Consider the following 23,456-nt stretch of genomic DNA (forward strand, 5'->3'; position numbering starts at 1 on the left):
AAATTTATGAAATATTCTCATAATATAATTGCAAAAAAAAAAAGAACAATTAGGATACATTCCCGATATAATATTAACATTAAAATCAAAATCTTATGATATTATCGATCGGTCAGAAAAATCATAGACGACTTAAATAATTATTAAAATATAAAATTGTCTTACGTGTCATTTTATATATATATATACATAATATTAATTCGTTTAATAAGCAGTAACGTTTAAATCTAATATAACAAGTTTTCTTCGATGTTAAATACACGTGTTTTTGAAAAAAAAATTTTAATTCGATTATCGAATCATTCGGTCGAATATGTGAAACGCTCATTACTTTTTTTTTTTTTTTTTTTTTTTCATATAATATCCAATAAACTTATAATGTTTCGTAAGATTAAAATGATAAATAAAAAGAGAAGAATATTATGGCGCGGGGTACTGAATTCATTTTGAGAGAGCTACGGCACTGTCGTCGTGTCTTGAGTCCGAACGAACGAAGCGGCTCGCTCTCTCGCTTCGAGACGCGTCTCTCTCGCGAGGCGTCAGCCTTGTTGGGAGTCTTGTCGTCGAGAGTCCTCTCCTATTAAATTTTCCTTTCTATTTTGCGTTGAAGAGTTTGAGTTTTTGTGGATATAAGATAGTGCAATACCGTGTTAACATATAATATATATATATAAATATATATATACATACATATATATATATATATATATATATATATATATATATATGTGTTGAAAAAGCTCGTGACTTGATCGGTCTCGGTAAAATCGGTTTTTGAAAAGAGGGATAAAGAGGAGAAAGGGTCCCAAAATCGTTGCTAACAAAGTAGGGAGTTGTGAGACTGAAGTGGGAGAGAAAAAAAGAGATAGAGTAAGAGAGAGAGAGAGAGAGAGAGAGGGAGAGAAAGAGAAAGAGAGAGATAGAGATAGATAAAGATATAGTGGGAGTTTTAGAGTGGGGAGAACCGAGAAAGAGAGAGAGAAAAAGAAAAGGGACGTACTCGTGTGCGCGGAGGGACATGACCGTACAACAAATCTCGGTGAAGATTTTCTCACTCTTTCGAACAGTGTCTCGTCGTCAGAATTAGTAGAAAGACGACGAGAAAGGAGTTTATCCGGAGGTTGGTAAAGCTGAGCAGAGAAAAACGAAAGAAAGAAATAGAAAGAGAAAGAGAGAGAGAGAGAGAGAGAGAGAGAGTGAGAGAGTGAGAGAGATAGAGAGAGATAGAAACGAATAGGGAGTTCGAGTAAACTTTGTGATAGAAGAAACGGTAGGGATCAAAAAAGATCGAAGAATTCACTATGGATATATGTATTTATGTGCGGGGTGCATCGATATGTGTTTTTCTTTTGAAATGTGCCCATGCGCACGCGCAATGACGTCCGCGATTGTATGCATGTACACCTATTTGAAATCGATCGATCCTGCTCGATCGACGAATAAGATCGATGAAGATCATTTTCGAACGATGACATTATATTAAAAGATCTCTTTTTATTTTCTCAACGTTTAAAGGAAAAAAGAGAAAAGGGATGATTGATATAACGATATTATATATCACAAGTTTTTTCGGCTTTTATTTTAAATCTATTTATTTATTATCTAAACAATTAGAGAGCATTATGGTGAACTCTTGTTTTTTTCTTCGTTTGTTTTGTTTTGTTTTGTTTTGTTTTCTTTTTTCTTTTTTTTTTTTTTGTTCTTCTTCTTTCCTCTTCTCTTGTAAAACATACATCTGACGTATGTTTTACGATCGTATATATCTGTAATGATCTCATAATGAAAAAAAAAAAAAAAAAAAAGAAAATAGTAGAGGCACGTGGCTCTTTCTATTTATAGTCCTTCGTTTCTAGTCGACGTATTATTAGAATGAAAATAGGATTACGAAAAAAAAAAAAAAAAACGAAAAAGGAAAAAAGACATGTGCTATTGAAATAAATCATCGAGTATCATCAAGTATCATCTCACGTACTCATCTTACGAATGAACGATTCATTTGATTTATGCGTTTACACTTATTGCATCGTGTGTATGTGTGTATGTGTATGTGTATGTGTGTGTATATATATATGTGTGTGTGTGTGTATGTATGTATTCGCAATGTGTTTGAAATACAAGCATTTCTTTCTTTATTTTATAGAGTTAAATGGAGTCCATGTTAAGTTAAATCCTCTCACGATTTGTGTACAACATGATGCTCGTCGACTTGAGCGGGAAATACTTAAAAATGGCCGAACATTTTTATTGGCGAATCTTCATTGCAATTTTTATTTTTGCGACTTTCATTTCGACAGGTAAGAAATAATTATAATCTTATATGATTTTAATCGATTTAAATATCTTCCAAGAGAAATCTAATCCTATTGATTTTCTATCTGTTTATTTATATAATATTTTTCTTTTTCTTTTTTTTTCGTCTTCTATTTCTCTTTGTTTATCTATTTTGAATTTCAAAGACAACGATAAAATTGTTAAGAATATAACAGAAGATAACGTTCGTTGATTAACATAATAAAACTATAAAGAAATAAAAAAGGAAAAGATACGTCCGAACTGAAAATTCACTGATCATAAATAATGATCGTTCTTTTTATTTCATGTCTCTTACTACGAGAAAATTTTATCCAGAACGATTAGATAACAGTAAGACCTCACGACCCCGTCATTGCTTTGAACTCTTTGTATATATTCACCAAATTTAAGCGCCCTAGATATATGATCGATTATCATTGAATTTTTAATCGACTGAAAAACGGAAATTACTAAATTTCTATAAAGGATAAAATATTTTTATGAGTTCTTTTCTTTTTCTTTTTCTTCTTTTTTTTTGTTATTGCAGTAAAAAAAAGGAAAAAAAAAGGAATTCAATCATTTTTATAAAAATTATTTCTTTCGTCGTTATACACATGCAAAGTTAAAAAGAATGGTCGCATTGTGAAATCCACTATTGTCTACGATATTTTAAAAAAATGGATTAATAAAATATAAAAAGAAAAAAAAATTTATAATTAGTTGTTTTTATAGCATATAATCTTCATATACATTACGAATAATTTTACAAGCTGTTTCATCATAAACAATCCCGTTCCCCCTATCGTGATAACAACTACCGGTAGTAAAATGCTCCATGATGATAACTTTACATTCCGAGAATCATTGAAATATTTCCTTCTAAGAATGATTTAAAATTGATAGAGTTATATCTTTTTAGGTTCTACAGAAGCCCACCAAACAAGGGATTTAAGGTTGCCAATAAACAGAGGTGAGTTATCTTCAAGCAAATAATCTTCAAGATTAACAGATGTTTCTAAAGAAATGAGAAAAATATAAAAAGTGAAATAATTTTATAAGACAGTTGGTAAAAAAAAAAAAAAAAAAAATGAATGAAAATAAATAAATTATTATACGAGTCTAATAATAGATAAAGATTGAATGAAATATAGGAACAATGCTCGGAGGAAACGGCTCACCGACGGAAATAATAACAAGACGTCATAATTGGCTAGGGATGACCATCCCTCAACGAAGAGGTAGTTCAATGACGTAAAATATGTGTATATGATATTCTATTCTGCACATAATTAACTGGTTGTGGGATGCAATATCTTCCTTCGGTCATTCTTTTATTAATAATAATAGATAGTGTTTTAATTCCTTCTTTAACATTATTAAGAAAAATTATTAGAGTTGAAAAAAATATACATATGTATACGTGGAAAAACGTTTATCGAGGTTCAGTTATTTCTAGTTTTAAATATATTGATGAAACGTTATTTCTTTGTTCACAGGTTCACATCCCAAAAGACCACATCCTTGTGAACAAAGTTCGTGTTATCCTGCCACGGGGAATCTTTTGATTGGCCGAAAAAATCGCTTGACTGCTTCGTCTACTTGTGGTCTCAAGGGTCCAGAAAGATATTGCATCGTTTCTCATCTTAAAGAACGAAAAAAATGCTTCTTCTGCGATGCATCCTTGCCCAAACAACAGCACAATATTGAGAATATCGTTGATGGGTAAATAATTTTCCTTTTTTTTTTTTTCTTTTTTTTCCGAATAGATTTAAGACCCAAGAATAAATCAATTGAACTCATAAAACATTTCGATTTAATTCGTTATATTATCGTTCACGTTACAGAACAAATTCACGATATTGGTGGCAAGCTGAAAATGGAATAGAATATGTAACCATCAGATTCGATCTAGAGGCTGAATTTCATTTCACTCATATCATCATTCGTTTCCAAACCTTCCGTCCCGCAGCTATGCTTATAGAAAGATCTTTCGATTTTGGAAAAACTTGGAAGGTTTACAGATACTTTGCCCATAATTGCGAGCAATCCTTCCCAGGTGTAGCTACGCATCAACCACAAAGTTTGACCGATGTAATATGTGAAACGCGTTATTCTGGCGTAGCCCCATCCACTGGTGGTGAAGTAATCTTCAGGTGAAATAAAGTTTTTTAATTTCTTTAACAAGTAATCCCATGTGTCTACATAATTCATAAATATATTTATATATTACAGAGTATTGCCACGAAATTTGGAAATCGATAATCCGTATTCGATAGAAGTACAAAATTTATTGAAGATAACCACCCTCAGAATCAACATGACGAGATTACATACATTGGGAGACGATTTGTTGGATTATCGTCCAGAGACTGGGGAGAAATATTATTATGCTATCCAAGACATGGTGATTCGAGGATCCTGTTCTTGTTATGGGCACGCATCGAGATGTCTTCCTTTACCAGGAGTGGCACAAGAAGAAAATATGGTACATGGAAAATGCGAATGTACTCACAACACAAAAGGACTGAATTGTGAAAAATGCGAGGATTTCTATAATGATTTACCTTGGAAACCAGCGGTTGGTAAACAAACGAACGCTTGTAGACCTTGTAATTGTAACAATCATACATCTTCCTGTCACTTTGACGAAACAGTTTACGAAAGATCTGGTAGAGTTTCTGGTGGTGTATGCGATGATTGTCAGCATAACACTCGTGGTCAAAATTGTGAACAGTGCAAGCCATTTTATTATCATGATGTTAGTAAAGATATCTCGGATATTGAAGCCTGTCAACGTAAGTTATTTAAATATTCTTTTGACAAATAATTCTATTCGATGAAAAATAATGATCATTTAATTAGGATATCTCATTTATATAATTTTACAGCTTGCGATTGTGATCTTAGTGGATCCTTGGACGATGGCATATGTGATTCCAGAACCGATCCTCTTAGTGGCGATGAGTCTGGTCGTTGTCACTGTAAAGCGAACGTAGAGGGTCGTCGTTGTGATCATTGCAAGAATGGTTTTTGGAATTTCAATTCAGAAAATCCTCAAGGATGCCAAGGTAGAAAATATTGAAAATTATAATTAAATATTCAATAGCTATAAACATAATGTATATTTCGAAATATTAAGTATTCATCAATAAATTTCTTATTAATTTACAGCATGTACTTGTAACACTCTTGGTACCATCGATAATCAGGGTTGTAATATGATAACTGGTGAATGTACTTGTAAACGTTACGTTACCGCACGAGATTGTAATCAATGCTTGCCAGGATATTGGGGACTTTCTGAAGATCCCGATGGATGTAAACCTTGCGATTGCGATCGTGGTGGTTCATATGAAAATTCTTGCGACGTTGTTACCGGACAATGTCGATGCAGACCACACATCATCGGTAGAACTTGTAATCAACCAGAACAAGGCTATTATACCGGCTCTTTAGACTTTTTAATTTATGAAGGTGAACTATCAAGAGCAACTGACGTAAGTTATACACGAATATTTATTTTTATTTAATTAGACAATTCATCTTTTTTTTTTTTTTGATACTATACTTAACTGAATATATTTCCTTCAGAATTGTCAAGTTGTAATAAGAGAACCTTATCGCGATGGAAGAAATAGTACTTGGACGGGGACTGGATTTATGAAAGCTTTACAAGATTCAACTCTCAACTTTACGATCGATGATATTCGTAGATCCATGTGGTACGATATAATAGTACGCTATGAACCAATTCAGTCGGGTACATGGGAAGATGTTCAAATAATTATTGAAAGAGACGAACCTGTCGATCTTAATGGTCCTTGTGCCAATTCAAAACCAGAATATGATCGATTATGGGTACAGTTACCATATAATTCAAGAAATTCCGTTGCTCAACCTTCCGTTTGTTTAGAAAAAGGCAAAAAATACAACGTCATATTGCAATTCCGTAAATTTAATAGTCATGTAGATACACCAACGGCATCCATATTAATTGATTCTGTAAGTATAATTTTACATATACATAAATCAATCTATGTATATATGTTTATAATATTATCTTTAAATATCTTTACATCAAGATTATTGTGAGACCAAGAATAGATGCCGTACCTTTCTTCAATGCACTTGATGTCGGTGAATTACGTCGTCAGGAATATGAGTTATGCAATCAAATACTTAACGATGTCAATTACATTCGGAATAATTTACCTGATGCATGTAAAAAGTATCAGGACAGTATCGGTTATTATGTCTTTGAGGGTGCACATCGTAAGTATAATAAATTTGACAAAAACAATTAAGTATACATTATTGTTGAAGATTATAGAAATTATAAAAAATATTTTATTGCAGCTTGCGAGTGTAATCCTACAGGATCACATAGTCTTCTTTGTCAGAATTATGGTGGCTTATGTCCTTGTAAAGTTAACGTAGTCGGTAGACGATGCGATCGTTGTGCACCGGGAACTTATGGATTTGGTCCAACAGGATGTATACCTTGCGATTGCGATGGCGTTGGTGCTTTGGATAATTTTTGTGACGTTAAAACTGGACGATGCAAGTGTCGACCAAATACGTATGGAAGAACGTGTGGCCAATGTGAACCAGGTTTTTGGAATTTTCCACATTGTCAACGATGTCAATGTCATGGTCATGCAGATAATTGTGACTCTAGAACCGGAGCTTGCATCAATTGTCGTGATTCTACCACTGGTCACAATTGTGATCGTTGTATTGAAACTTTTTACGGTGATCCACGAATAGGAGTGGACATACCATGTAGACCTTGTCCTTGTCCAGGTAAGAACTGTGTATCAAAGAAGAAAAAAATGTAACCTTTAGTAAGCATTTGAAGTAATGAATAATACAGTTTTTCTTATTTATTAATTTTTTTTCTGTTTTTTTGTTTTTTTTTTTATATACAAACGTAGGTACATTAGATTCTGGTCACTCATACGCGGATAGTTGTTCCCTCGATTCTGTAACTCAGGATGTAATTTGTGAGTGTTATGAGGGATACGGCGGTCCACGTTGCGAAAAGTGTGCTGAGAATTATTTCGGCAATCCAGAAGTACCAGGTGGAAATTGCGAGCTTTGTGAATGTAATAATAATTCCGATCTGAGTCAACCTGGTAACTGTGATCCACATAGCGGACATTGTCTACAATGTCTCTACAATACCGATGGACCGAACTGTCAAATTTGCAAACCTGGATTTTACGGTGATGCACTTAAACAAGATTGTAAAGAATGTAATTGCGATTTCCTAGGATCCGACAGATCGATTGGACCTTGCGATCATCGTACTGGACAGTGTCCTTGCTTGCCACATGTGATTGGTCAACGTTGTGACAATTGCGAAGAAAATCATTGGAGAATTGCAAGCGGTCAAGGTTGTGATCCTTGCGAATGTGACGCTGTTGGAAGTGTATCTGACAAGTACGTGATAAATTTGATGTATATGTAATCGATCGATCAAATAATTAGTTCGATCATTTTTAACTCTTCTTTTTAAACATTTGAAAACAGGTGTAATCCCTTCGATGGAAGTTGCGAGTGTAGAGCAGGTTTTGGTGGACGAAGATGCAATGAATGTCAAACGAATTTCTGGGGAAATCCAAATATCGAATGTACACCATGCGAATGCAATGTAATTGGTTCTTCAAGTCAACAGTGTAATAGAGAAACCGGTGTCTGTATTTGTCACAAAGGAATAGGAGGTGAAAAGTGTGACCAATGTGACCGTGGTTATCATGGAGAGGCACCACAATGTAGTCCGTGCGGTGAATGTTTCGACAATTGGGATTTAACATTAGACGAATTGAAAAACAAGACGAATCTTGTAATAGAGGAAGCTTCCAGAATACAGAAGGTCGGTACTACTGGGGTTTACAGTCAGGAATTCGACGATATGGTCAATTCATTGAACCAAGTACGTGATTTGATCAGCAATACTTCTATCAAGAGTCAAGATTTAGATGAGTTAACAGATTTGGCCGAAGAATTGAGTAAGAATATTTCAAATTCAGCGAAGCAACTTGAGGAAGTCGACAATATGTTAGAAAATGTTAGTCAACGAGTTAATCTTGGCGATGTCGCATTAAAGAAATTGAAAAATAGAACGAATAGCTTGCATCAGGGTGCTATGGAATTAAAAGAGAACGCAACGATATTACAAGAGGAGAATGTTCAAGGTGCCCTAAATGTGACGCAACAAATGGCCGAGCAATCTCGACAAGCCGAAAAAATGGCAAACGCTACGAGTAATATATTGGCCGATGCGGAGAGATATCGCAAACATACGGAAAATCTCTTAATCAAAAATAGTGTATCGTTTAACGAAGCCCAAGAGAGAAATAACGAATCTCTTCTAAAATTAAGCGATAAGTTAAATACATTGAACGAAGATATGCCTGAATTGAACCTTAAAATGTGTGGCGACAATGTCACCGATTGTAGCAACGTTTGTGGTGGCGCTGGATGTGGCTTCTGCGGAGGACTCTCTTGTGACATTGGCGCGATAACCAAAGCTAATCAAGCATTGGATGTGGCCAAACAACAAGCTGATAAAATTAAAAATCAAAAGGATGAAGCAGAACAATTATTACGTAATGTATGTTTATCGGTTTCTTCTTTTTTTTCTAATATTTTTCCTTATTATACGTTTCATGAAACAATTTTCATTTTTTACAGATGATCCAAATCAAACAAGATGCCGTAGCGGCTAGATCGAATGCACAAGATGCATTTAATAATGCTTTAGAAGCAAGAAATCGTTCCGACAAGATTACCAAAAGTTTATCCGACACTAACAAGCGAATTTGGAGTATGCTGGACGAGGAACAGCCAACACCTACGATGGTCAGAGATCTGGCTAACGACATATTAAACAAGAACATAAAATTAAAACCTGATGAGATCAAACGATTGGCCAGTCGCATAAAAACTATTGTCGGTTCTCTCACGGATTCCGACAAAATTCTTGCCGACACAAAGGATGATCTCGAATTAGCTCATAACCTAGAGGAAAGTGCTAATCAAGCCAAGGATACAGCGTTGAAAAAACAAAATGAAACGAACGAAGTTGTATTGTTATTAACAGAAGCGAAAAAGGCACAGGAATTGGCAAAGGCCGCCATAGATACAGCTCAAAGTGACGTGGCCAAATCGGAAAAAGATTTGACCGATATAGCTGTCCTCATAAAGGAAGCTCAAACAAAAGCCAATGATACCACCGATTCCGTAAAAGCTTTGGACACAAGATTGAAACAATTACAAAAGCAATCGGCCAAGAACGCTTTCATTTTGAATAAGGAGATAGAAGTTGAAACTCTTAAAGTCGCCAATGAGGCTCGTGTCGTCGAGGGAAAAACGAAAAAATTAGCGGAGGAGTATAAAAAGGCTGACGAATTTTTAAATTATCGAATAAATAAGAGCGAAGATGATATAAAGCGAGCCAAGAAATTACTTCAAAGAGCTTCCGAATTGACAGCTGATACATCTACTAAATTTAAAGACTTAGACGGTATGGAAAGCGTTTATAAAGACAACGAGAGAATATTAACCGATCTCATGGCCGAAATAGATTCCCTAACCGTAGAAATGGTGAAACATTTAGCAGAGATCGAGCGAAAGGCACAGATCTACAGACAATGCACCTCTTAATGCGCATTTATTTATAACGTTTATGGCACCTTAGAATCAAATATTCAAAAGAAATCTCTATTCGGCTCATCCTTCTAACGACATTAACTCTTAATCCCAATCGATAATAATTTTCTAAATAATTACTAAAATTAAACATATCATATTATTAATCAAATAGTTTCTATCACGTTTATATTTACATCATATTCTCATCTTTTTTAATTCATACTTATATAATGTACTAACGTAGATATCGATGACGGTCAATTGTTTTTATAGTGCCATAATATCTAACAAAAGTGCCGTGTTTTTCTGTGAATGAAATCGAATCTAATCGAACTGTATTTTTACTTACATTTTTGCAATTATTTTATTTGTGTTTTTTTTTTCTTTTTTTTTTTTTTTTTTTTTTTTTCTTACAAAGCTATTTTGTATAATGTCATTTGCCCTATAATACTTTCTGTTGTACATATGTAGTTTTTACATCTATATATATATATATATATATATGCGTTAATTTGTATCGCACAACAATTATAGAAATAATCATTTGATCGTTTCTATAATTTTCATTTAATATTGTATTAAAAGACAACATTAGGTAATATGATTTAATATAGACGCTTAATACAACGTCAAAGTTCTCGAAGAGAATTAATCTTTTTTATATAACATTAAGGAAAGAAAAGAAAAAAAAATTGTAGTGTTATGATCGAACCAAATGCCTTAGTAAATATATAAATAGGATATAATAAAAATATAATAAAAAATTATCAATATAATACGCAATAGAATAATATGTTAGAATAAATAAACGTGATTAACAGAATCGAAAAATAATCTATGAGATAAAATAGAAATCGATTCAATTGACGCCAAAATCTTCATAAAAGTCCATTAAAATGACATGTTCAAAGTAATATTTTTAACGTGAATATTCGTAAAAATAGAACCATAAGTTTCCATTGCCCCTGAAATAATCTTATTTCCTTATATAAGACGAAACTTTGATAGATAGGAAGAAGGAAAATAGTGCCGGAAATACGATAAGAGAAAAGATAAGAAATTTACTGCGATAATTAGTTACTTCTAAACAGTAAATATTCAACATTTACTTCTTATTTTTCTTAAATGAAAAACAAAATTGTTTCTTTCTTTTTCTTTCTCTTTTTTTATTTTTTCATTTTTTCTCTTAAGAAAAAAGAAAAAGCAGAAACCAAAAAAAAAGAAAGAAAGAAAAAAATTGTTTCCCTAATAAATCCCATAAGATTAAAAATCGTTTCTTTCGTAGGTCATCTAAATTGAGATTCTAAAAATTAATTCGATGTAGAAAATGTGATCGATTTGATTAGAAATTTTTTTATACAGGGAATTATTTACGTCAATATTTTCTTTGTTTTTTTTTTTTTTTTTTTTTTTTTCATATTTTTGTTTTGTTTTCCTTTGCTTTATTTTGTTTCTTTATGGAAAGTTCCCGTTGACTTTCAGGATCACATCCTGGAGTAGAATTTCACCGTAAAAGCAATCCTTGCTGTTTATTGTAGTAATACCCAATGTCAGGGGATAGACACACGTGCGTAAATAGAAATTTCCCTGTTAAACTTTCCCTCCCCCTTTTTTCGATAATCGAGCGACGTCAGTGACGATAGCTTTTACGGGAACTCCCATCTGCATTTTTCTTTTTTTCTTTTCTTCCTTATTTCTTTTTTTTTCTTTTCTTTTTTTTTTATTATTATTTTCCTTCCGTTGCACCTCCTCGAACGAAATCGCCTTTCTCTTTGAAACATGGCCAGACGCTAGAGAGTATTTCGTGAATAAAGAAGAGCTTTGTTGAATTCAAATGGTGTATGTATGAGGGCTCACGGGGTTGCGTACAATGAGTTCATTCAATACGAACCTCGGTGGTTCTCAAACTGCATTAGATCGACGTAAGACGAAGGATCTTTGAATTAATCCTTTTTTAATTTGTTAAATATCCACGCGATCACGTTAAAAATGAATATCAAACATGTAACAATAAATATTGAAACGAAAAACTTCGTTCGAATTAAATTTACGCGTGTTATTTAATTGTTCGATTGAAAATAATTTTCTTTAATATTTTTTTTTTCCTCTTCATTTTTTCTCTCCGATCGAATATATTAATTACGTAATAAAAATTTGAAAATCAAAAGAAAGGAATGATACAAAGATTAAATGTATTATTGGAAAAGTAATTGAAACGTATTTTTTTACGACGTAGATATTTTTAGTGTCGCAATAAAAATTAAAAAAAAAAAAACAAACAAACAAACAAAAAAAATAGAAATTAAAAATTAAAAGAAGAAAAAGTGTAAAAATAAAAAAATAAAAAATCAGTTATTATTAAAAATTATTAAAAACATATAAAGTTATTATAAAAGTTATCATAATGTAAGTATATCTTTTATCTAATAAAAGCTTATATTTCAATAGGGAAAATTATTGAGAAGCACTGGATTTCAACGAACGATCGTGTGGTCATTACCGTTAAGATTTCTCTATATACATTACAGCCGTCTAATGAATTAACATACCAAACGAATATGCATACAAGTAATACGTATGCACTAATATTACATACCTCGATTATGTTCTATGGGCTATTTTATTTTTAAAGTTTGTAAAATCAATAAAGGTACTTATTGAAATGTTATATATATATATATATATATATATATATATATATATATATATATATATACAGGACGATTCAATAATTATTATCATTCAAAAATAATTTTTTAAAGATTTTTCAAAAGAACTTTATCAATTACTAGATCAAAAAATCATTTGTATAATATACGTTCAACGTAAAAGATTTTTGTAAATATAATTAATTGGATATATAATTAAAAATAAAAAAAAAAGAGAATTATGGAATTATTTTAACTTTTTATAACAGTAATAATTATTGACTCTGTATATTTTTCAATCCTCGCATTCGATAAATTTATCGATGATTGAACGGCCATTCTTTTCATTGGACAAAGATTAAAATTATCTCAAAGCATATATTAAATGGTACAGATAGAATTCTTGGATGTTACAATCGACTTGTAGGGCGAAAAAAATATCGTATCGAGAAAGAGAAAAATAATGGGATAGAAGAAACGTAAAATGTAATATTCTTCTTATCAATGCATACGCATATTGAATATTATGCTTTAGTAAATACAAAGAAAAATTTTTTTTCCTTTTAAGAGATAACTCTATATCAATTTTTGAAATCATAATCTTCCCTTTGCCCGCAACAGAAACGTTTAGGCAAACGATAACCCTAAGTTCAAACAGAGAATTGATATGACAGTGCGATTATATGGGAAAGAATTTATTTTTTTTAATTTTCGCTTTGTCCTTTTTTTTAAAACGATTAAAAGATCTCTCATCAAGGATATCTTTCTTGTTGCATACATATAAAAAAAAAAAAAAAAAAAAAAAGAAAAGAATTCAATATCTTTTATCGATTTTCTTGAATCGATTGAATTGATTTAAACGACGTGTTTGTTAAGATACTAAACTATCGATCGATCAGTAGGATATAAGCTCGTAGATATTTCCAAAATCGAAAGATAAATAATAAAGAGATAAATAATAAAAAATAAAAAATTTACAAATCAAAGAAAGAATTCAAACGATCCGTTAGATTTCCCACAAGTCGTAAGTTAAAGCCAATGTCAGAGTTGTATAACTCGTATAGCCATCGGGGATCAACGCGCGAGGGGTTGAAAGATGTAAAGACAGGTAAGAGCATGAAAAGAGGAGTTAGAGAAAGAGAAAGAGAGAGAGAGAGAGAGAGAGAGAGTGAGATGGAAGAGAAGGAGGAGAGTTTACATAGACGCAGTATGTTCTCTTCGTAGAGAGGGGCAAGAAAATGGCTCCTGCCGATTGTTCGGCATCTTTTGTAGGTAGTAAGTCGGTTTGACAGCTGGTTCTTGCCGAAGAGGAGTAAGGGGAATTGGAAGGGGCCCATGTCGCAGAGCAGCAGTAATAAGTATAATGGTTAGTATGGGGAGGAGAAGGAGGAGGAGAGGGGTAACACCAATCGTCTCTTTTCTCCCATGGGATGAAATGGTTTCTTACCTTCCCTATTCGAAATTCAAAAACGACAGGCACGAGCCAAAGAATAAAATAGCTTCTGCATAATCGCGTGTTGAAGTTTAGACATTTATGATCGAGATCGATCATGAGAACGAATATTTTTTATCAATCGAAATTGTATCACCTCGATAATCGTACAATGATCTTTAAAAATAATCTATTGATCTATCCGAGAATATTAATCGATTTTATGTGAAAGAAGAAAAGTTTTACAATAATTTTATTATCGAAGATCTAAAATAGAGGTTCATTGATCGGAAAGATATTGATCAAATATAATCGATAAACTTGGTATGTTGACCTTTTTATTGACGACAATAGACACAAAAAATAACAGCTCGTTGGGAAACTAATTCGAGACTTGTTTATCCTTCTTTCTTTGTTTTCTTTTTTTTTTGTTTTGTTTTTTCCATTTATAGACTTGTTTATCCTTCCTTTTTTTTCGTTCTTTTCAAAATATCACAAGCATTGATACAAAAGAATCGATCTTCGATTTATATAATAAATTTAAAGGTAAGATCGTGTTTCCAAATCTCTTTATTTATTTTTTGTTTTTTTTTTTAAATAATAATATTTATTATAATCGTCTTTGTCTAATCGTTCGATGCTTTTGAAGGTGGATATCTTGAAACGGTCATGCGATCATTCATAAAAAAGATTTAAGTCGGTCTATGATAAAAGTAAAGTTAGGTGTGTCGTAAATTATATTAATAAATTTTCGATCGTGAAAAGAGTACACAATGTAGAAAGAATGAATATCATGAAAATACAAAAGTATTTGACAAATATTTCGACCAATCAAATTAATTAAATTATAGTGACTATATTAGACAAATCAGTTTTATTAATATCATCTTTTATACGATCATATAATTTTTAAAATCGTCGTAGTGCCTATATTAACATAATTTATATATTCTATCAATAAAAACTAAAAGAAAAAAAATTCTAAAAATTAAATGTGAGGTCTAAATTATCTATATGAGATTAGAAAAAATAGAATGTATAGCTTTGGAAGCTGTGGCTTACAAACACTAAAAGAGAAGACGCGAAAGGAGGTGGAAAAATTAAATCGAGAAAGAGAGAGAGAAAGCGAGATAGAAAAAGGGAAGGGGGAAAGAGAGAGAGAGAGAGAGAGAGAGAGAGAGAGAGAGAGAGAGAGAGAGAACGTTAGATAAAGACAGTAAAGCGTGTGTACTCTCGTAAAGGGCGCATACGTGGTCAGAGTTCGTCAGTCTCGATCGGTCTTCGAGTAAAAGAGGGTTACACGTTATTTGTGCTATTATTTTCTTGTCTCGAGAGCCCATTCAGATTTTATGATCTTAACGAGGAATAAAAAAAGAAATTAAATAAAAATAAATTGAGAATAACGATATCGAAAAGAAAAAGAAACAAGAGAAATAGAAAAAAAAAAACAACAAGTATTAGAGCCTCAATATTTCATTGTGAGAAAAAAATAAAAAAAAATAAAAAAATAAAAAAAAATAAAGAAAGAAATGACGAAATATTTGAATATTATTTTTAAACGTTCACATTGTCAACGTAAGAAAGTTAAGAATATTAACAAAATATTTCTAATAAATTTACAAGAAATATGATCATCCAATCTTCGTTTCAATGAAGAATACATGTTTTTCATGTGATAGTGTTCGCAACGTGTAATTCTATGCGTATATATACGCACGTGTATATATATGTGTGTGTGTGTGTATGTGTGCGTGCGTGCGTGTATCTAATCATCGAACTCATTAAGAGGGGTCGTTATTCCACGATCCATTGGCAACTGCTCGCAAATAAGTAAGCGTACTTTGCGATTAATGAACTTGTTAAAGGAATCAACACAAAAGTGTATGTGTCTGTGGCTGAATATACATGTGTGTATGTGTGTAGGTATGTGTTCATTTCATTCGAGTCTTTGATAAGTATTGAAAAAGTTGAATTTTAATAAATATATTCAGATTTATTCGTGCGATAGGAATGGTTGATTTGTTATTTGATTTTGAACATTCTAAAGGATGCAAAAAAAAGGAAATTTCTTGAAAAAGAATTAAAAAAAAAAAAAAAGATTAATATGGCTAACTCTTCATCAATTAATATCAGCTTCGATGACGAAAATGGAATCGAAGCTTTTAAACATTATTCTCGCTCGGCTACTACCGCAGCTGCCATTTGTGCGATAATCTTCAGTATTGTTGGTATACTAGGTAAAAATATAAAAATGTTAATTATTTTCTTATAAATATAAGCATCACTGTACTAAATTATATATATATATATATAAAAGAAAAAAAAGAATTTCTAAGTCAAAGTAATAAATAATTCTAACAGATCTAAAAGTAAAATACGTCTATTCGAATATATAAATAAATAGAAAATATTCTATTATCCAAATAGATTCGTTGGAGAAATTAAATGACATAAATTTTGTTTCTATTGTGATATAAATATAAATTCATTTGTGATTTAAAACGATTTAATCTTTTTCTTTCTTTTTATTATTATTTTTTTTTTTCTTTTAATATTTCAATTAAAAATTTTGTTATTCCGCTCTGAATTCTAACGTTAAATAAATTGAAATATATATTAATTTAATCGAGTTATTTGAAAAATTCTATCAAATATACTCGCAACTCGTTAACTAATTAAAATATCAAGACCCATGTACGTTTTCTCTTAATTGAAGGTAATTTGGTGACAGTAATCGCGCTACTGAAGTATACGAGACTAAGGCGACACGCTACAACGGCATTCGTTATAAGTCTAAGTGTCTCCGATTTAATTTTCTCTGCTGTGAATTTGCCATTGACAGCTAGCAGATATTTGAACGAAGCTTGGGTCCTTGGTGATACACTTTGTCAGATCTTCCCACTTTTCTTTTATGGAAACGTAGCTGTCTCGTTGCTAAGTATGGTTGCGATTACAATTAACAGGTCAGTAATCTATAAGTTAATCATAAAAAAAAAAAAAAAAAAATAACGAGCTGATTGTATATCAAATCATCGATAATAATCAATGCTTGAACTATTATGATTTTTAAGTTGAAGTTTATCGTAAGAAACTTCAAACGTTTTTTGAAATTTTCAAAGACATTCCCTTTTTTTTTTTACAAAATTTTAAAAAGAAATATTACTAAGATATATAAAAACAATATATTTAATATTTTCTTTAGGTATGTACTCATATCAAGATCGGATATCTACGCTGTTATATATACAACTCGGGGTATCGTATTGATGTTGATCGCCATATGGACCCTTAGTTTCTCCCTTTTGATACCACCTTTGATAGGTATATGGGGTACTCTGGGATTAGATCCAAAGACGTTCTCTTGTACGATTTTAAAGAAGAACGATTCGAGTCCAAAAAAAGTACTCTTTGTTCTTGGCTTTATTGTACCCTGCGTTGTGATCAGCGTTTCTTATCTTTGTATTTACTGGCGCGTAAGAAAGAGCCGAAGGAACTTGGAAGCACATGCTACTGGAGGAAGACGAAAAGTTGGTGGATTTCAAAGGAGAGAAGATTCCAGAGTGACGAGACTTATGTTGATTATATTCTTGTGTTTTTTAACGTGTTTCATGCCATTAATGTTGGCAAACGTAATCGACGACAAAGTCAGAATTCCTATATTACATGTGATCGCTTCGATATTAGCTTGGGCATCCTCCGTTATAAATCCTTTTATATACGCTGGTACCAACAAATTGTATAGAGAAGCTTACAAGCAAATTTTATGTCCTGTTTCAAGTAAAATACCAACGACTGGCCCAAAACCAACGCACTCGCACTCAAGCAAAATCTCTTCCCCTCCATTGACGTGACTAATATCGTCAATTCCGACTGCACTCGTTTGGATTAATTAATTTCTAATTTTTTTGTTCTTTTTCTCTTTTCTTTTTTTTTTTTTTTTTTTCTTTAAGTTATAATTAGAACGAACGAATTTAATTATTTAAACAATTGTAAAGATATTGGCGTTAGAAATAGATCGATATACTATAGTGTGTGATTTTGTGAACAGTTCCGTTTAAATGGCGATTATTTTTATATTTGTATTATCTTAACATAGATTTGTACCATACAGATTTATTTTGTAAATTATCAGCGCTTTCCATATATTATGAATATCGATCTTGTATATAATATTATAAAACAAAAATACATTTTTTGTTATTTTTACAATACATTTGGAATGTTCGAGTAGAGAATTCGTATATATAATATATTATGGTAAATATAATAATGGTATTATTTATCTAGCGAAATATGGACGGAAATTGTAGTTATTAAAGTTGTATAAAAAAAGAAAATATCCGTAAAAAAAAATACAAATATAATATACATTTTAAAAACACTGAATGAAATTAAATATTATCTATTTTAGAGTATATAAATGGTAACTGCATATGGTGTATAAAAAGCTTAATTTACGAACACGTTGTAAATATAAATAGTAGATATGGTGCAATAGATATCAGCACGATTTACTGTTTACCAATGTAACAATAAATCACTTATTGTACTTACACTTAACATCCGACTTATACGAATTTTTGTAATATAATTATTCTTTTTTTCGAATATTATAAATATTGTTTTTAATTCAAAATAATTTTTTTTTTTTTTTTTTTTTTTTTTTTTTTTTTTTTTTTAGATAAAAAAGAAACAAAATGATTTCGTCAGTCTTCCAAACATACTTCTTGTCGCGCAAGTCGGCTGAGGTAGATATAATGATTTTAAGTACTAACCATTTCACATTATATCTACAAATACTATGGAATAATTCAAATGTCACTCTAAGTTATTATATATTTAATGAGATTAATTCAACTCCAATTCAGGAATGTATGGTTCTGTAAATGTAGTGATGGGACATATACTTAAAGTATTCTGAAAAAAAAAAAAAAAAGAAAAAAGTATAATCATATTCAAGTAACATTTTTGTTATCAGGATAACTTGATAAGTTATAAATAATACAAATCTTTACCAATCTCACAAGCTCGTCAAAAGTTGGTCTTTCTTCTGGATCAACTTGCCAGCATGATAACATCACTTCGTATAACGGATCAGGCATATCTGGTAATTGTGGTAATCTGATACCTCGTTCAACAGCTTCCTCAACTTCGCTATCAAATTGAAGATTTGAATAAGGAGTTCCACCCATACTAAGCATTTCCCATAAAAGTATTCCAAATGCCCAGACAACGCCTGGTTGATGCTTTTTTTTACTAGTAAAACATTCTGTTGCCCTCCAACGAGCATATTTTACATCTTCTAAGACGTATTTTGCAATACCATGACCCATGACCTTAGGTATCCAATCATTGGTAATCCCTATACTTCTAGCACATAAATGATTATGAATGATCTTATAATTTTCAAGATGTTGTAATGCAGATGCAATTGAAGAACCAATAGGTAACATTTGATCAATTGGAAATATTGTTCCAGATCTAGCAGCTAATAATAAATGTTTCAATATTTGTGGAGGCATTTCTAGAACAACATATAAAGTATCTGATGTTTCACAGGTTCCAACCAAACCAGCAAGATATTTCATTGTTGATGTCTTAATGCATACATCTAATTCTCTTAGCATAGCTTGCTTATCTGACGGTTTTAATGAACGATCGGCTATAGTATGAACAACTACAGAAAATGTCTTATCATCTTTTTGTACTGTACCAGAGTGAACTGTACCAAATCGCCCTCTACGTAAGACTGCATTATCAATTGATAAATTATTTTGTGGTATACTCCAGACTTTGTTTTTCAATTCTTGATAATGATTTACCCTTTCTGGTACATCCTCTGGAATATATCCCATGTTATCTACTTCATGCAATGGCCCTTGTAATGTCAATTCTTGTTGCTCTGGAAGTTTTATTATATGGGCCTTTTCATGACGACGTCTTACTAAATAAAATATTAATATGGATAAAATAAGTAAAGATCCTAAAAGAATAATTCCTATACGTAAAATAATGACAACAACAGAATCCATTTGATGAAATTCATCTTGTTGAAATTGTTGAATACTGTTGGTAAAATTAGAATAGGAATACTGCACTTCTCCTTGTGCTCTTGATATAACCACCAATCCTATTTGTGGCATCATTGGTTCAGTTTTTAAAGGAGCATTATAATATCCCCCTATTAATCTTCCATCTCCTACTACAAATTTTTTATAATTATGAAAGTCTGATGCATCAAATTCTGCTGTTATATAATAACCTAAACCTTCTTGAAATGACTTTTCATAATTTAAATACATAACATCTGACCCAACCGGAGGTATTGTGCCAGGCTGAACTACTACAACTTGATAAGCGCTCACTGGTCCATTTTCGCTACTTCCCTCAGAAAGCATAACTGTTGTGGTAGTATTATTTTGATTTAATATTTCTGGTGTAGCTGGTTTATCAGGTGGACCTATGGAGGTCCATTCAGTAACATAAGCTGGTTTACTGATTCCTTGAGAATTACTTGCAGAAATTGATACATTATACTTAGTACCAGGTTGAAGACCTCTTAAAATAGTACTATTAGATGTGGCACCTTGTACTTGACTTTCTATCGGTGATAAATTGTTATAACTGTGCGTTTTAATAGCAACAGCAGTCAGTGTATAAGATGTAATATTTCCATTTGATATATCAGGTGGTTGCCATGTAATTAAGAAACTATCATCTTTTTGAGGAATTATTTGAATAGCTCTTGGTCTACTGGGACCTACAATTAAATAAATACTTAATAAATAAATACAAAATCAATAAATATCTACAAGGAACATACCTTTTTGTCCAGTCGAATATATACTCATAGCTTCCTGACCTCCACAAAATTTAGATGCATCAGCAGTACATGGAATATTGCAAGAGTCGGACAAGCCATTTTTACCAAACTTACTACCACAATAACATCTCTGTCCATTCTGTAATCCAGCAAACCTGCAATTATAATAATGTTAATAATAATAATATATCTTACTTTTATGCTTCTTTTTTATACAATTCCAATATATATATACATATATATATATATGTACTTACATGTAATCAAGCGAATAACATTGTTTGATACATTCATTAGGGGCAGTAATACGACTTGAAATTAAGGAAGATAAATCAGGATCCACCGCAGGACTCTTAAAACAACCTTCATACTCCTGTCCACATACTAAAGTTATACTAAGTAATAATATTATAGTAGCCATATTGATTTTCTTTTTCTTTCTTATCGATTATTCTGATTACATTTTCAAATAAAACAAAGATAGATATTTAATTTTATACATTTTATATTAATTCATAAGCCACACCGCACGAGTTTATGGCATGATGTCATATCGAATATTAGTCAGGTTAAATCTCAAATCATGTTCAAATACTTTGGCAAAAACCTGGTAAGATGACGTTAACGCTCGTAAACTGTTTTCTAATCATAATCGATAATTCATATTTTCCAAATACAATATAAAAATATTTATAAATTAAGTTAATAAATTAACTGTTTAGCGTAAACAAAACAATTCACTAACATGATACATGCAAATGCATGCGTCATAGCTGAAATAACTTAAGAGCCCTCTAGTATTACTTTTAAAATGGTTCCAAATTTGAAATTGACATATATAATGAAATTTCTCATATTCATATCTTATTTATTATTTCTTTAATTATTATTATATCATGTTATTTTGAAACTTCAATTTTTAGACAAATAATGTTCATATATACCATAGAATAATTTTTACCTTTACTTTTCATCGATTATCGCTTGATGTCCCATCTTGATTTTATAAATGATTCTTTTAAAATTCCAGTGCAACCAACATTAAATATATCATATTTGAAATTGACTATATATTAGAATGCAATTATTCTTTATTACCGACAATTGAACATATTCTACATAAATATGGTTTATTTTCATAATATCATTATTTACGAAATACTAATAACTATTTTCTAACTTTATGCTAACGACCTGTTAAGACATAAAAGATCTAATGAAGAAATAATGTTATACCATAAAAACCAGCAGTCGGTCAAGTAGATTATTTCTTTATGCATTTTTGGCGCCTCATTCCATAAACTAAACTATTGCAATCATTTCGTGATATCATATATATATATATATATATATATATATATATACATGTATATAATATATATATACATATATATATATATACATATATATACACACACGTACTACATATTATATAACTAATCGTTCACGTTCTAGGCAGCAGAGAATCGTTTTATTATATTTAGAATAAAAATTGTTATGGGTACAATTGATTGGTTCATGCGATCTCATCTGTGATATTACTTGTGATAATACATTATGGTTTATTTTGCTGTATCATCCAAGGATATACAAAAGTAGATATTAAAATGACTACTTTCTAAAAAGTGTACACTGAACATATTGCATATTAAAAGTCATATTTCTGAGAATGTATGCAAATTAACTCGATTATAATGCACTAGATGCATGGGTACTTTCACATATGTAGTTATTTGCTAAATAGCTTAATAGTATAATATGATATATTGTGTATAATGATAATACACTAGAACCCAAAAACTATGCTATGATGTATGCGAACAAGTATTTTTATGCCGTACTTAACCAAATTAATAGAACGTTAATTTAAAACATATGTAGCTATATCATTGATTTGCATCAGAAAGACTTATAAACATAAATTATCTAATATGTTGTTGTTGCTGTTATAATAAAATAAAATACAAGAAAAAAAAAAAAAAAAAGAAGAAAAAAAAGAAAAAAAAAGAAAAAGTAAATATTTTCAATGCATATGAATTCTCTGCACTGTTATGTATGCATGTGTTTGTATGTATATAGAACAAGTAAAAATATTGAAATTCAACTATTTTTCATAGTACCATTCAAATAGAACAATTACACAAACTTTGGTGATATCGGTTTAAATGTTATAAATGTATACCTTTCCATATTATGGAAATTTTTACGTGGGATATAACATAATACGCTTGGAAGTTTTATATATTACCAGTAATTTGTGTGATGGCTAGGAAGACCAAACACAATGTCAAATCTTTTACGTGATTATAAAGAAAATAATTCTTTTTTTACCTTCTTATGAAAAGAAATTTCACATATGAAACTATTCTACATTTACAAGATATATCAATAAAATCTGGCAAAGAAATATATATCGTATGCCCTATATATCAATTATCACTTATAATATACAACCAATTTTAATGAATTTTAATAAAATGAAACATTGCATAACTTATATACATTGATATTGTTTAACGTGATTTAGATAACCTGGCATTATTTTTTTCCCCAGGTAACTTTTAACAAAATATATTACACAACTTTCAATTCAGCTATATACATA

The 23,456-nt window shown here is 31.0% G+C and overlaps 3 protein-coding genes across 8 annotated transcripts; 2 read left to right on the forward strand and 1 right to left on the reverse strand.

The window, feature by feature from the left end:
• The first annotated feature begins 537 nt into the window (after window positions 1–537).
• Window positions 538–11,325, forward strand: LanB1 (laminin subunit beta-1). 4 transcript variants are annotated; one of them, XM_085658229.1, is made up of 15 exons: window positions 538–657; window positions 2,141–2,294; window positions 3,212–3,262; window positions 3,444–3,530; window positions 3,789–4,014; window positions 4,137–4,445; window positions 4,525–5,087; window positions 5,181–5,360; window positions 5,464–5,789; window positions 5,884–6,294; window positions 6,375–6,564; window positions 6,649–7,095; window positions 7,227–7,734; window positions 7,825–8,908; window positions 8,989–11,325. In XM_085658229.1, exons 2-15 carry the CDS (start codon window positions 2,192–2,194, stop codon window positions 9,958–9,960), a joined length of 5,457 nt encoding a protein of 1,818 aa, XP_085514355.1. In that variant the 5' UTR covers window positions 538–657; window positions 2,141–2,191; the 3' UTR covers window positions 9,961–11,325. The 4 variants fall into 4 exon arrangements, with proteins under 4 accessions (XP_085514355.1, XP_035719159.1, XP_035719163.1 ...); XM_035863266.2 differs by lacking the exon at window positions 538–657 and adding an exon at window positions 815–1,120 and having other exon boundaries at window positions 8,989–11,324; XM_035863267.2 differs by lacking the exon at window positions 538–657 and adding an exon at window positions 1,130–1,270.
• Window positions 11,326–15,293: 3,968 nt separating this feature from the next.
• On the forward strand, window positions 15,294–18,700 carry Tre1 (Trapped in endoderm 1). 3 transcript variants are annotated; one of them, XM_035863291.2, is made up of 4 exons: window positions 15,294–15,951; window positions 16,020–16,265; window positions 16,745–16,991; window positions 17,231–18,700. In XM_035863291.2, the coding sequence occupies exons 2-4, from the start codon at window positions 16,133–16,135 to the stop codon at window positions 17,877–17,879; spliced, it is 1,029 nt and encodes a 342-aa protein (XP_035719184.1). In that variant the 5' UTR covers window positions 15,294–15,951; window positions 16,020–16,132; the 3' UTR covers window positions 17,880–18,700. The 3 variants fall into 3 exon arrangements, with proteins under 3 accessions (XP_035719184.1, XP_035719187.1, XP_085514403.1); XM_035863294.2 differs by having other exon boundaries at window positions 16,076–16,265; XM_085658277.1 differs by lacking the exon at window positions 16,020–16,265.
• LOC118440368 (putative inactive tyrosine-protein kinase Wsck) lies at window positions 18,569–21,297 on the reverse strand. Its single transcript, XM_035863276.2, has 4 exons — window positions 21,109–21,297; window positions 20,852–21,006; window positions 19,044–20,788; window positions 18,569–18,945 (listed from the first exon to the last, which is right to left on the reverse strand). Exons 1-4 carry the CDS (start codon window positions 21,270–21,272, stop codon window positions 18,877–18,879), a joined length of 2,133 nt encoding a protein of 710 aa, XP_035719169.1. The 5' UTR covers window positions 21,273–21,297; the 3' UTR covers window positions 18,569–18,876.
• Between the last annotated feature and the right edge of the window lie 2,159 nt (window positions 21,298–23,456).

The sequence above is a fragment of the Vespa mandarinia genome, chromosome 7 (assembly GCF_050613455.1).
Source record: "Vespa mandarinia isolate Hongniang chromosome 7, ASM5061345v1, whole genome shotgun sequence".
Taxonomy (NCBI): Eukaryota; Metazoa; Arthropoda; class Insecta; order Hymenoptera; family Vespidae; genus Vespa; species Vespa mandarinia.

Bases quoted from the DNA above. Each gene is read 5' to 3' on its own strand.
- LanB1 (XM_085658229.1), top strand. From the start codon at position 2,192: ATGATGCTCGTCGACTTGAGCGGGAAATACTTAAAAATGGCCGAACAT. The intron at 3,531-3,788 runs GTAGTTCAATGA...CTTTGTTCACAG, and splicing joins GACCATCCCTCAACGAAGAG to GTTCACATCCCAAAAGACCA. The intron at 5,361-5,463 runs GTAGAAAATATT...ATTAATTTACAG, and splicing joins AAATCCTCAAGGATGCCAAG to CATGTACTTGTAACACTCTT.
- LOC118440368 (XM_035863276.2), bottom strand. From the start codon at position 21,272: ATGGCTACTATAATATTATTACTTAGTATAACTTTAGTATGTGGACAG. The intron at 21,007-21,108 runs GTAAGTACATAT...TTATAATTGCAG, and splicing joins TGTTATTCGCTTGATTACAT to GTTTGCTGGATTACAGAATG. The intron at 18,946-19,043 runs GTAAAGATTTGT...TTTTTTTTTCAG, and splicing joins TTGACGAGCTTGTGAGATTG to AATACTTTAAGTATATGTCC.
- Tre1 (XM_035863291.2), top strand. From the start codon at position 16,133: ATGGCTAACTCTTCATCAATTAATATCAGCTTCGATGACGAAAATGGA. The intron at 16,266-16,744 runs GTAAAAATATAA...TCTTAATTGAAG, and splicing joins CAGTATTGTTGGTATACTAG to GTAATTTGGTGACAGTAATC. The intron at 16,992-17,230 runs GTCAGTAATCTA...TATTTTCTTTAG, and splicing joins GTTGCGATTACAATTAACAG to GTATGTACTCATATCAAGAT.